Source organism: Bombina bombina, chromosome 11, assembly GCF_027579735.1.
Source record: "Bombina bombina isolate aBomBom1 chromosome 11, aBomBom1.pri, whole genome shotgun sequence".
NCBI classification, from domain to species: Eukaryota; Metazoa; Chordata; class Amphibia; order Anura; family Bombinatoridae; genus Bombina; species Bombina bombina.
Genome location: NC_069509.1, coordinates 5,564,469 through 5,578,532, shown reverse-complemented (window position 1 = coordinate 5,578,532; position 14,064 = coordinate 5,564,469). Strand labels below are relative to the sequence as shown.

The following is a 14,064-nucleotide window of genomic DNA, read 5'->3' as shown; positions in this document are numbered from 1 at the left end:
TCACATGCTGTCCACGGAGTTACCTGAGCCCTGATCAAGCTCTCTACACCGGACCAGCTTATTCTCCAGTGGGCTTCCTAAACCGGATTCCAGACCCCTCTCAAGGGAATAACTTCCCACTCAGGTACCATAAAAGCATCAGTTGTTATGAGATGTTTTCGTCTGCTACCGCTATTCACTGTGCAGTACACTCCAAAGAGCAACTTGTCAGTTTCCTCTAAGCCGTGCACATTATTCTTAACCTCTCTAAACTTTGTACATATATATATATACCTTAGTTGTACAACAATAATATACTTCATAGCTATGCTTTATGATATTTATATTACAAGGTTCTATTTATAATGTTTGCTTTTTATTTTGGGATTCATTGTGAGATACACTGCTATATAAAAACCAGTGTTAGTAACAAACACATGTGATAGCAATAGTGTCTCCTCACTTATTTCCCCTAACATTAATCTTGCCGACTGTTTAATCTGCTGTCTGACACTATCACTGTTGATAGTTTATGTCACACAGCAGTACTTCATTCTGCTACAATTATTCATATATTTTAAGTACATAGTATAGATCTCAGCAGCTGTGGTTCACACAACTTATTATATGAATCTTATCACTTAGCTATCGTATCTGAGTCTGACAATATATATATATATATATATATATATATATATATATATATATATATATAATACTGCGGCTGCCCCAGTGACAGGACTCTTGTACCCAGTATATATATATAAAATGGGCGGAGCCATCTGAGGGGCGGGGCTAGTGCTCCCCCATCTTCAAAAGTCACCAGCCGCCACTGATTGAAATATACCAGGAGGAACTATTTAGAGCAAAATAACCATTTGTAACGTACACAGCGCAGATCAAGAAACACCCAAGCAACACTTTCTATCTCTCTATATATATATATATATATATATATATATATAATTTGTATTATTAAGTTATTAAATAAACTACAAAAGAAGAAAACAAACGGACATCCCAGGTAAGAATTAAAAATCTCTTTAATGATCCAACTTCAGTTAATATTATATAAACTACAGACACATACAACTCTATAGGTGCCAGAGATATTATATTATTAGGTACCTACTACATGACCTGTCAATCACAAGTTATTATATAAATTACAGACACATAAAACTCTATAGGTGCCAGACATATTATATTATTAGGTACCTACTACATGACCTGTCAATCACAAGTTATTATATAAATTACAGACACATACAACTCTATAGGTGCCAGACATATTATATTATTAGGTACCTACTACATGACCTGTCAATCACAAGTTATTATATAAACTACAGAGACATACAACTCTATAGGTGCCAGACATATTATATTGTTAGGTACCTACTACATGACCTGTCAATCACAAGTTATTATATAAACTACAGACACATACAACTCTATAGGTGCCAGACCCAGATGCAGAACTTTTTTTCACTTTCTGCAATCAGATTTTTTAAGTGAAACATTTTCTGCAGCTCAAAGAATGGGCTCAGTCTAAGCTCTGTAAGGTGCACCTTATGAGAAAAAAGGACCAAAAACAGTTTGTAATGAGACGTGTGTGCAGTATTCCAAAAAATGACGTGTTCCAGATGGTGATAGTGATGGATTAGAGTCGAATGGGTGTTCAAATGTATATAAAGTATTTTTTTTTTTTAAAACATAGAAAAAAATATATATGAAGTGGTGAAAAACGTCAAAAAAAACAAAAATGTATCAAAGATACTGTAAAAAACTCCAAAAGATAAAAATTTGATAAATAAGTGAAAAAAAGTTATTATAAGTGTTATTTGTAGATAGTAATCCCTCTGTGGGATGGTGAATTCCTCTTAGGTGATGAGTCGTGTTTTCCTGCTATTAACCTGTAAAACATATAGTAAAATAGTGCAATACAGCTAAAAACAAAGAACAAAAGAATGAAATAAGACTTACCAAAGACTGTCAACGCGTTTCAGCCCTCAATAGTGGGCCTTTATCAAGACTAAAGTACTGGTAATGCCTGGTTACCTTATATAGTGAATATGGTAAGTATATTTTGTCCTTACTTCCTGTAGGGGTAATGTTTGGGCGCAAAAGGTTACCAGAGGACAACCCCTTCCTGTGTTTCATTATTCTATTCCCCATCCTATGAGTTTACATTAACTACCGGAAGTGACGTCATATAACAACATCGCTTCCGTATTTGCTTAGAGGATCGTCAAACATTTAAGCTCATCTGTGACTAGTAGATAAGTGAAAGCTGTTAGGCATATTAAAAAATAATTTAAAGAGATATATTTCTTATTTAGTTCTGCTTTACTTATGTGGAATGTGCGACTCAGAGTATTGTCGGTATTATTGCGAACCAGAAGTGACGTTTCTAGTAAACGGCCGTGTATCAAATATCGCTATAATATGATTAGATTTGTTTTTAAATAATCATGTTAAACACAGAAGCTGGTAATATAATGTACATTAAGTATCATGCCATTTTGTATTCCAGATTGGATTTACCATTACTATACTCCTGTTTCGTTCAAAGTTATTATTGTTATGTTGCCATAGAAAACATACCATTTCTCTGGCATAGGGGCTTTTATATTTGAGTTTTTCATCAAGGATACATGTTGGCAACAATTGAATACATTGCCAGCATATATAAAATCTCTAGGGTTAGAAGCCTGATCTATAATGTTGTGTGAACACATGGGCTGTGGGAGCTACTCTATTATAGCTGATGTATACATTTCTCATATAATTGAATCTGATATAATAGATGAATACAAGGATAGAGAGTGAACAACATTTATGTAATACTTATAGGATAGCTTATTATTATCAACTTACATTATTTCAAATTATTATGTTACCCTGGGAGTGTAGCGTTTCTCTGGCATAGAGGCTTTTATATTCACGTGCAGCATCAAGGGTATGTATAATACAATGCTAACATATGTTGAATTTCCTTCATGTTACGATATTGTACAGACAAGTAAATTACTCAACGTGTTTATAAGAGAGAGAAAAAGAGAGAGAGAGAGAAAGAGAGAGAAAAAAAGAGAGAGAGAAAAAGAGAGAGAGAGAGAGAGAAAAAGAGAGAGAGAGAGAAAAAGAGAGAGAAAAAGAGAGAGAGAAAAAGAGAGAGAGAAAAAGAGAGAGAGAGAGAAAAAGAGAGAGAGAGAGAGAAAAAGAGAGAGAGAGAGAGAGAGAGAGAGAAAGAGAGAGAGAGAGAAAAAGAGAGAGAGAAAAAGAGAGAGAGAAAAAGAGACAGAGAGAGAGAGAGAGAGAGAGAAAGAGAGAGAGAAAAAGAGAGAGAGAAAGAGAGAGAGAAAAAGAGAGAGAGAGAGAAAAAGAGAGAGAAAAAGAGAGAGAGAGAGAAAAAGAGAGAGAGAGAGAAAAAGAGAGAGAGAGAGAGAGAGAAAAAGAGAGAGAGAAAAAGAGAGAGAGAAAAAGAGAGAGAGAAAAAGAGACAGAGAGAGAGAGAGAGAGAGAGAGAGAGAGAGAGAGAGAAAGAGAGAGAGAAAAAGAGAGAGAGGAAAAGAGACAGAGAGAGAGAGAGAGAGAGAGAGAGAGAGAGAGAAAGAGAGAGAGAAAAAGAGAGAGAGAGAGAGAGAGAGAGAGAAAGAGAGAGAGAAAAAGAGAGAGAGAGAGAGAGAGAAAGAGAGAGAGAGAAAGAGAGAGAGAGAGAGAAAAAGAGAGAGAGAGAGAGAGAGAGAGAGAAAGAGAGAGAGAGAGAGAAAAAGAGAGAGAGAAAAAGAGAGAGAGAAAAAGAGAGAGAGAAAAAGAGACAGAGAGAGAGAGAGAGAGAGAGAGAGAGAGAGAGAGAGAGAGAGAGAGAGAGAGAGAGAGAGAGAGAGAGAGAGAGAGAGAGAGAGAGAGAGAGAGAGAGAAAGAGAAAGAGACCTTTAGTGACCTCGATGTTTGCCCTATATATTGTAACCCACATAGGCATTGTATGAGGTATATTACCCCCTTGTCTTGACACCTGATAAGATCTTTAATTTCATATTTAATTTTCGTATTGCTAGAAATAAATTGACTAGCTTTTATCCCGCATTTGCATGCTTTACAGCTCGGGCAGCGGAAAAACCCTTTTATTCTTCTACCTGAGTAATCGCTCTTAGTTTATCTGTTTATTTTTGGTATACTTGGAGCTATAGAATTCCTCAAACTGTTTGTTTTCCGGTAGATGAACCTAGGTTGGTTGGCCAGTTGTTCCCCAATTATATCATCATTTTTAAGAAGTGGCCAATGTTTCTTAAATATCTTCTCGATTATATGTCTGTTTTCACTATACTCAGTGATGATTGGAATATTGATGGTCTCTATGTCTAAGCCTTGAGGAGTTATATCTTTATATCTTAGAAGATCTCTTCTATCTATATTCCTTACTTTATTAATTCTCATATCAAGTGCCTACTCATCGTATCATCTCTCAATAAATCTCTTTTTTAGGGCTATAGCTTGCTCTTCCCATTTCTCTTTGATTTGAGCAATTCTGTTTGATTCTAAGTAGTTGCGCTTTAGGGATATTTGACTTCCACTTTTCGTGGGGACAGCTCAACTTATGTATGTAATTATTACCATCGACTTCTTTAAAAAAAAATGTCGATGTTTCTAATTTCCCGTTTCTGATTTCTATTTTCAAATCTAAAAAGTTTATCTCCTTCTGGCTGTATTCATAAGTAAATTTCAAATTTGCTTCATTTTGGTTCATTACTTTTATAGTATATTTGAGATCTTCTAGTGTGCCTTTCCATATAATAATGATGTAATTTATGTATCTTTGATACAGAACCAGGTCTGCGCTCGCTGGGCAAGAGTCCCAAAAAATATGTTCCCATAACTTGGCGCGAACTTGGTCCCCATCACTGTCCCACATATCTGCCTGTAGTATTTGCCATCATTATTGAAATAATTATGGGTAAGGATATAATTTATACTATCCAAAATGAAGGAACATTGTGTTTTTGGTACATTAGTATCTTTCTGTAGAAAGTAGCCTATGGCATTTATACCTTCTGTGTGTGGAATACTTGTGTAGAGTGACACCACTTCACATGTGGCCATTATGTACTTGTTGTCCCAGGTACTATCTTCTAGGATTCTTAATATATGTGTGGAGTCTCTTAAATACGAAGGGAGGCTCGTAACATATTTTTGTAGGCTTTTATCTACGTATTCAGAAATATTGCATGTCAATGACCCTATACCGGAAATTATTGGTCTTCCCGGGTGGTTAAGTAGAGATTTGTGTATTTTCGGTAGGTAGTAGAACACTGGGGTAATGGGATGTTTCACTCCAATATATCTAAACTCTTTGTCGTTTAGAATCCCCAGTGTTCTAGCTTTTAATAGAATATTGTCAAACTCTTTCTTATAGGCGTTTACTGGGTTGTTATTCAAATGTTGGTATGTGGTGGTGTCACCTAATTTTCTATTACTCTCTTTGTCATAGTCAACTCTGTTTAAAATCACAATGCCTCCTCCTTTATCTGCAGGCTTAATGAAAATATTGTGATTTTTTTTAATGGTGTCAATTTGTGATTTAAAAAGATTATGTTTAAAATTCTTCAATTTATTGTTATTTATGTTTCTAATCTCGTTGCATACTACTGTTTCAAATGTGTCAATAGCATTACCTTTACTATAAAAAGGATTGAATATAGATTTGGGTTTCAAATCTGTATGGGCAAATTGATCTTGTGTTACTTCTGTGCTTTAGCTCCTACCTAGTGAGGAATTATTTTCGGAAGGTGTTTACATGAAGAATCTTTTCAATACTAGTTTCCTTACAAACTCTTTAGTATTCACAAATGTCTGGAATTTATCTAAACCCCTTTATAATGCAAAATTAAGCCCAAAGTTTAGTATTGATTTCTTCTTGTCGGATAACATCTTTGAACTAAGGTTATATGTGCCTTATATATGCCAGACATATTATATTATTATTAGGTCCCTACTACATGACCTGTCAATCACAAGTTATTATATAAATTACAGACACATACAACTCTATAGGTGCCAGACATATAATATTATTAGGACGTTACCTATTACATGACCTGTCAATCACAAGTTATTATATAAACCAGACATATACAAATCTATAGGTGCTAGACATATTATAATATTAGGTACCTATTATATGACCTGTCAGTCACAAATTATTATATAAATTACAGACACATACAACTATATAGGTGCCAGAAATATTATATTATTAGGTCCCTACTACATGACCTGTCAATCACAAGTTATTATATAAACCAGACACATACAACTCTATAGGTGCCAGACATATTATATTATTAGGTCCCTATTGCATGACCTGACAGTCACAAGTTATTATATAAAATAAAAACACATACAACTCTATAGGTGCCAGGCATATTATATTATTAGGTCCCTATTACATGACCTGTCAGTCACAAGTTATTATATAAATTACAGACACATACAACTCTATAGGTGCCAGGCATATTATATTATTAGGTCCCTATTACATGACCTGTCAGTCACAAGTTATTATATAAATTACAGACACATACAACTCTATAGGTGCCAGACATATTATATTATTAGGTACCTATTGCATGACCTGTCAGTCACAAGTTATTATATAAATTACAGAAACATACAACTATATAGGTCCCAGACATATTATATTATTAGGTACCTATTACATGACCTGTCAGTCACAAGTTATTATATAAACCAGACACATACAACTTTATAGGTGCCAGACATATTATATTATTAGGTACCTATTACATGACCTGTCAGTCACAAGTTATTATATAAACCAGACACATACAACTCTATAGGTGCCAGACATATTATATTATTAGGTCCCTATTACATGACCTGTCAGTCACAAGTTATTATATGAATTACAGAAACATACAACTATATAGGTCCCAGACATATTATATTATTAGGTCCCTATTACATGACCTGTCAGTCACACGTTATTATATACATTAGAGACACATACAACTCTATAAGTGCCAGACATATTATATTATTAGGTACCTATTACATGACCTGTCAATCACAAGTTATTATATAAACTACAGACACATACAACTCTATAGGTGCCAGACATATTATATTATTAGGTACCTACTACATGACCTGTCAATCACAAGTTATTATATAAACTACGGACACATACAGCTCTATAGGTGCCAGACATATTATATTATTAGGTACCTATTACATGACCTGTCAGTCACAAGTTATTATATAAACCAGACACATACAACTCTATAGGTGCAAGACATATTATATTATTAGGTACCTATTACATGCCCTGTCAATCACAAGTTATTATATAAACTACAGACACATACAACTCTATAGGTGCAAGACATATTATATTATTAGGTACCTATTACATGCCCTGTCAATCACAAGTTATTATATAAACTACGGACACATACAGCTCTATAGGTGCCAGACATATTATATTATTAGGTACCTATTACATGACCTGTCAGTCACAAGTTATTATATAAACCAGGCACATACAACTGTATAGGTGCCAGACATATTATATTATTAGGTACATATTACATGACCTGTCAATGACAAGTTATTATATAAACTACAGACACATACAACTCTATAGGTGCAAGACATATTATATTATTAGGTACTTATTACATGACCTGTCAGTCACAAGTTATTATATAAATTACAGACACATACAACTCTATAGGTGCCAGACATATTATATTATTAGGTACCTACTACATGACCTGTCAATCACAAGTTATTATATAAATTAGACACATACAACTCTATAGGTGCCAGACATATTATATTATTAGGTCCCTATTACATGACCTGTCAATCACAAGTTATTATATAAACTGAAAACACATACAACTCTATAGGTGCCAGACATATTATATTATTAGGTCCCTATTACATGACCTGTCAATCACAAGTTATTATATAAACTGAAAACACATACAACTCTATAGGTGCCAGACATATTATATTATTAGGTCCCTATTGCATGACCTGCCAGTCACAAGTTATTATATAAACTGAAAACACATACAACTCTATAGGTGCCAGACATATTATATTATTAGGTCCCTATTGCATGACCTGTCAATCACAAGTTATATGCATTACAGACACATACAACTCTATAGGTGCCAGGCATATTATATTATTAGGTACCTATTACATGACCTGTCAATCACAAGTTATTATATAAACCAGACACATACAACTCTATAGGTGCCAGACATATATTATTAGGTACCTATTACATGACCTGTCAGTCACAAGTTATTATATAAATTACACATACAACTAGGGCTGCAACTAACGATTATTTTCATAATCGATTAATCGGCCGATTATTTTTTCGATTAATCGACTAATCGGATTAAAAAAAGAATCAATAATGGTTTCCTATATTTTAAATAAAATCCACATACTGAGTGTTACAAATATAAACTTCTAGGGATGCACCGAAATTTCGGCCGCAGAAAGTTTCGGCCGAAAATTGCATTTTTGGCTGTTTCGGTTTTCGGTTTTTTTGCCTGTTATTTTCGGTAAAATTATTTTGTAGCATATTTCAAATTTGATGCTAGCCTATAGCTGCTGTTTAAGTTTATTACTTTACTTACTGTTCTGCATATAATGAGTTTTCTAGGACTATAATTGGTAAAAAAAAAACCCTGTTAAATATGATTATGTTACATAGAACTAAATGAAGAATAATACAGTATATTGATATTTATAATTGTTTTAAGTAGGGATGCACCAAAATTTTGGTCACAGAAACATTTTGGCCGAAAATGGTATTCTTTTTTGCCTGTTTTTTTTTTTTCTTGACTCTAATTATGCAAAAACAAAACAAAAAAAAAACACTAAAAAAAATAAATTTGAAAATAATTTGAAAAAATACATTTTCGGTATCAGTTTCGGTTTTCGGCCAAGTGCATCCTGGATTTTCGGATTCGGTTTCGGTCCAGAATTTCCATTTCGGTGCATCACTATAAACTTCAGACTAAAACTTTACATTAACACAACTGTTTGTCCAATTTTTAAGCATCAGAGAACAGTTTTATAATTAAACAAAACAAAACCTGTTTGAAAAGAGGTAGAACTAGAGACTATCACTGTTAATAACATTCTGTTATTCACTCTTTCAGAAACTTTGCATTGAAATGCAAAAATCTCAACATGTCCACATGCTTCTGACTAAGGCTGGTTCTCTGTTTGCAGCTATATTTCCTGCAGCAGAGAAAAGGCACTAAGATGGTGTTGAGGTGCTTGAGATGTATAAGTAGGGTTTTGCCAATTTCACCAAAGTGGGATATTTATCTTTGTTAGCTCTTCACCAATGCAAAGGGTTTTTCACCTTGGCAAGGGGCCTCTCAATAAAGTAACCCTTGACTTCATTCTTACATAAAAAAATATCTTGAATATCTATATGCAATGGTAAATAACCAGCTATAATGTTAGGGGGAAATATCTAGTCCGCTCTAAAAATAAGATATATACATATAGATTGAATCTGGTACATATCACAATATATTAAAAATATAAAAAAAACAATAAAAAACAAATCAAACGCGCTAAGGACTTTATATCAATAACAGGACAAAGCCTTACACATTTATTTATACAGTACATATAATCAGCAATAACAAGCAATACGCTAATAATTGTGCAAACAGATAATAGTGCACATCAATTTAAATAACTCCCATCAATCTAGGGGCTAGGTGTAAATAACAAGCTTGGCACTATATCATGAAAAGCATAGTTCCAAATCACCTGATTTAATATAAACAATCCAAATGATGACTATTATATCTGGGTTGCACATAAGCCAGGGGTAGTTGTAAACTTATACCGTCCTGAAAAAGTGAAAAGTAGACGTCTGTAGACGTCCTTTAGGCTAAGGACATAACCATAAAACACAATACCATGTGCAGGAGTTCATTGGAGTGAAGCAGCTGGTGTTGTGTACAGACCAACTAATTGCAAACCAACTAATCGATTAATCGATTATGAGATTCGTTGACAACTATTTTCATAATCGATTATTATCGATTATGACGATTAGTTGTTGCAGCTCTACATACAACTATATAGGTGCCAGATATATTATATTATTAGGTACCTATTACATCACTTGACCTGTCAGTCACAAGTTATTATATAAACTACAGACACATACAACTCTATAGGTGCCAGACATATTATATTATTAGGTCCCTATTACATGACCTGTCAGTCACAAGTTATTATATAAACTACAGAGACATACAACTCTATAGGTGCCAGACATATTATATTATTAGGTCCCTATTGCATGACCTGTCAGTCACAAGTTATTATATAAACTACAGACACATACAACTCTATAGGTGCCAGACATATTATATTACTAGGTCCCTATTGCATGACCTGTCAGTCACAAGTTATTATATAAACTACAGAGACATACAACTCTATAGGTGCCAGACATATTATATTATTAGGTCCCTATTGCATGACCTGTCAGTCACAAGTTATTATATAAACTACAGACACATACAACTCTATAGGTGCCAGACATATTATATTACTAGGTCCCTATTGCATGACCTGTCAGTCACAAGTTATTATATAAACTACAGAGACATACAACTCTATAGGTGCCAGACATATTATATTATTAGGTCCCTATTGCATGACCTGTCAGTCACAAGTTATTATATAAACTACAGACACATACAACTCTATAGGTGCCAGACATATTATATTACTAGGTCCCTATTACATGACCTGTCAGTCACAAGTTATTATATAAACTACAGAGACATACAACTCTATAGGTGCCAGACATATTATATTATTAGGTACCTATTACATCACTTGACCTGTCAGTCACAAGTTATTATATAAATTACAGACACATACAACTCTATAGGTGCCAGACATATTATATTACTAGGTCCCTATTGCATGACCTGTCAGTCACAAGTTATTATATAAACTACAGAGACATACAACTCTATAGGTGCCAGACATATTATATTATTAGGTACCTATTACATCACTTGACCTGTCAGTCACAAGTTATTATATAAATTACAGACACATACAACTCTATAGGTGCCAGACATATTATATTATTAGGTCCCTATTACATGACCTGTCAGTCACAAGTTATTATATAAACTACAGAGACATACAACTCTATAGGTGCCAGACATATTATATTATTAGGTCCCTATTGCATGACCTGTCAGTCACAAGTTATTATATAAATTACAGACACATACAACTCTATAGGTGCCAGACATATTATATTATTAGTTACCTATTGCATGACCTGTCAGTCACAAGTTATTATATAAATTACAGACACATACAACTCTATAGGTGCCAGACATATTATATTATTAGTTACCTATTGCATGACCTGTCAGTCACAAGTTATTATATAAACTACAGAGACATACAACTCTATAGGTGCCAGACATATTATATTATTAGGTCCCTATTGCATGACCTGTCAGTCACAAGTTATTATATAAACTACAGAGACATACAACTCTATAGGTGCCAGACATATTATATTATTAGGTCCCTATTGCATGACCTGTCAGTCACAAGTTATTATATAAACTACAGAGACATACAACTCTATAGGTGCCAGACATATTATATTACTAGGTCCCTATTGCATGACCTGTCAGTCACAAGTTATTATATAAATTACAGACACATACAACTCTATAGGTGCCAGACATATTATATTATTAGGTACCTATTGCATGACCTGTCAGTCACAAGTTATTATATAAACTACAGACACATACAACTCTATAGGTGCCAGACATATTATATTACTAGGTCCCTATTACATGACCTGTCAGTCACAAGTTATTATATAAACTACAGAGACATACAACTCTATAGGTGCCAGACATATTATATTATTAGGTACCTATTACATCACTTGACCTGTCAGTCACAAGTTATTATATAAATTACAGACACATACAACTCTATAGGTGCCAGACATATTATATTACTAGGTCCCTATTGCATGACCTGTCAGTCACAAGTTATTATATAAACTACAGAGACATACAACTCTATAGGTGCCAGACATATTATATTATTAGGTACCTATTACATCACTTGACCTGTCAGTCACAAGTTATTATATAAATTACAGACACATACAACTCTATAGGTGCCAGACATATTATATTATTAGGTCCCTATTACATGACCTGTCAGTCACAAGTTATTATATAAACTACAGAGACATACAACTCTATAGGTGCCAGACATATTATATTATTAGGTCCCTATTGCATGACCTGTCAGTCACAAGTTATTATATAAATTACAGACACATACAACTCTATAGGTGCCAGACATATTATATTATTAGTTACCTATTGCATGACCTGTCAGTCACAAGTTATTATATAAATTACAGACACATACAACTCTATAGGTGCCAGACATATTATATTATTAGTTACCTATTGCATGACCTGTCAGTCACAAGTTATTATATAAACTACAGAGACATACAACTCTATAGGTGCCAGACATATTATATTATTAGGTCCCTATTGCATGACCTGTCAGTCACAAGTTATTATATAAACTACAGAGACATACAACTCTATAGGTGCCAGACATATTATATTATTAGGTCCCTATTGCATGACCTGTCAGTCACAAGTTATTATATAAACTACAGAGACATACAACTCTATAGGTGCCAGACATATTATATTACTAGGTCCCTATTGCATGACCTGTCAGTCACAAGTTATTATATAAACTACAGAGACATACAACTCTATAGGTGCCAGACATATTATATTATTAGTTACCTATTGCATGACCTGTCAGTCACAAGTTATTATATAAACTACAGAGACATACAACTCTATAGGTGCCAGACATATTATATTATTAGTTACCTATTGCATGACCTGTCAGTCACAAGTTATTATATAAACTACAGAGACATACAACTCTATAGGTGCCAGACATATTATATTACTAGGTCCCTATTGCATGACCTGTCAGTCACAAGTTATTATATAAACTACAGAGACATACAACTCTATAGGTGCCAGACATATTATATTATTAGTTACCTATTGCATGACCTGTCAGTCACAAGTTATTATATAAACTACAGAGACATACAACTCTATAGGTGCCAGACATATTATATTACTAGGTCCCTATTGCATGACCTGTCAGTCACAAGTTATTATATAAATTACAGACACATACAACTCTATAGGTGCCAGACATATTATATTATTAGGTACCTATTGCATGACCTGTCAGTCACAAGTTATTATATAAATTACAGACACATACAACTCTATAGGTGCCAGACATATTATATTATTAGTTACCTATTGCATGACCTGTCAATCACAAGTTCTGAGGTGCTTTAACATGACAGTCACTGACCCCTCAGTCCTCGCCCCTGTGTTTCAGATACAACCAATCACTGTAGACTTCTTAGGTAAGAATTGCTATGTTGGCCCCGCCCATAAACATCTTACCACGCCCACTCACCTGCCAATAATTTCCTTAGGATCGTACTTCTGGTAAAACTCTTTAGCTCCGGCCCAGTCCGGGAGTTCGTCACGTGTTTCCGCCCCGCGCGTCATGACGTCATCATACAGCACCCGACGACATTATCTAACGTTTATTATGAAACGGTGCACTCGGTGCCTTCTGATGTATCCTGCTGTTTCCGGAAGTGATGTAACCACTTCCTGTCAGAGCAACTCCAATCAGCGGCACCGCAAGCAATCCCATGACTGACATATGGGTGGGGCAAGATCAAGCGCCTAGCGATAACTCCTCCAATCAGGTTGCGTTACTTGCCCTCACCGACCTGTGAAAGGAAAGGGGCGGGAATAACCTGATCCAATCAATTCGCTCGCCAGGTGGCTCATAAAGTGTGTGAGATTGAGCCTGTGTGCGCGCTCCCTATCAAGGCGCGATCATGTGTTTTTGCGCGTGTGATCAGTTCGT

General features: G+C 34.5%; 1 protein-coding gene across 3 annotated transcripts in view; it reads right to left on the bottom strand.

Annotated features, from left to right (window-relative positions):
* Positions 1-13,805, bottom strand: part of PHKG2 (phosphorylase kinase catalytic subunit gamma 2) — an 87,060-nt gene extending 73,255 nt beyond the window's left edge. For 2 of the 3 annotated variants that reach the window (XM_053694733.1, XM_053694734.1), the window contains exon 1: positions 13,600-13,805. In XM_053694733.1, the coding sequence (XP_053550708.1) occupies positions 13,600-13,694 (95 nt within the window). In that variant the 5' untranslated portion in view covers positions 13,695-13,805. Of the gene's footprint in view, positions 1-13,433; positions 13,505-13,599 lie in introns of those variants that run through there. The other variant, XM_053694735.1, reaches the window with a different exon arrangement.
* Between the last annotated feature and the right edge of the window lie 259 nt (positions 13,806-14,064).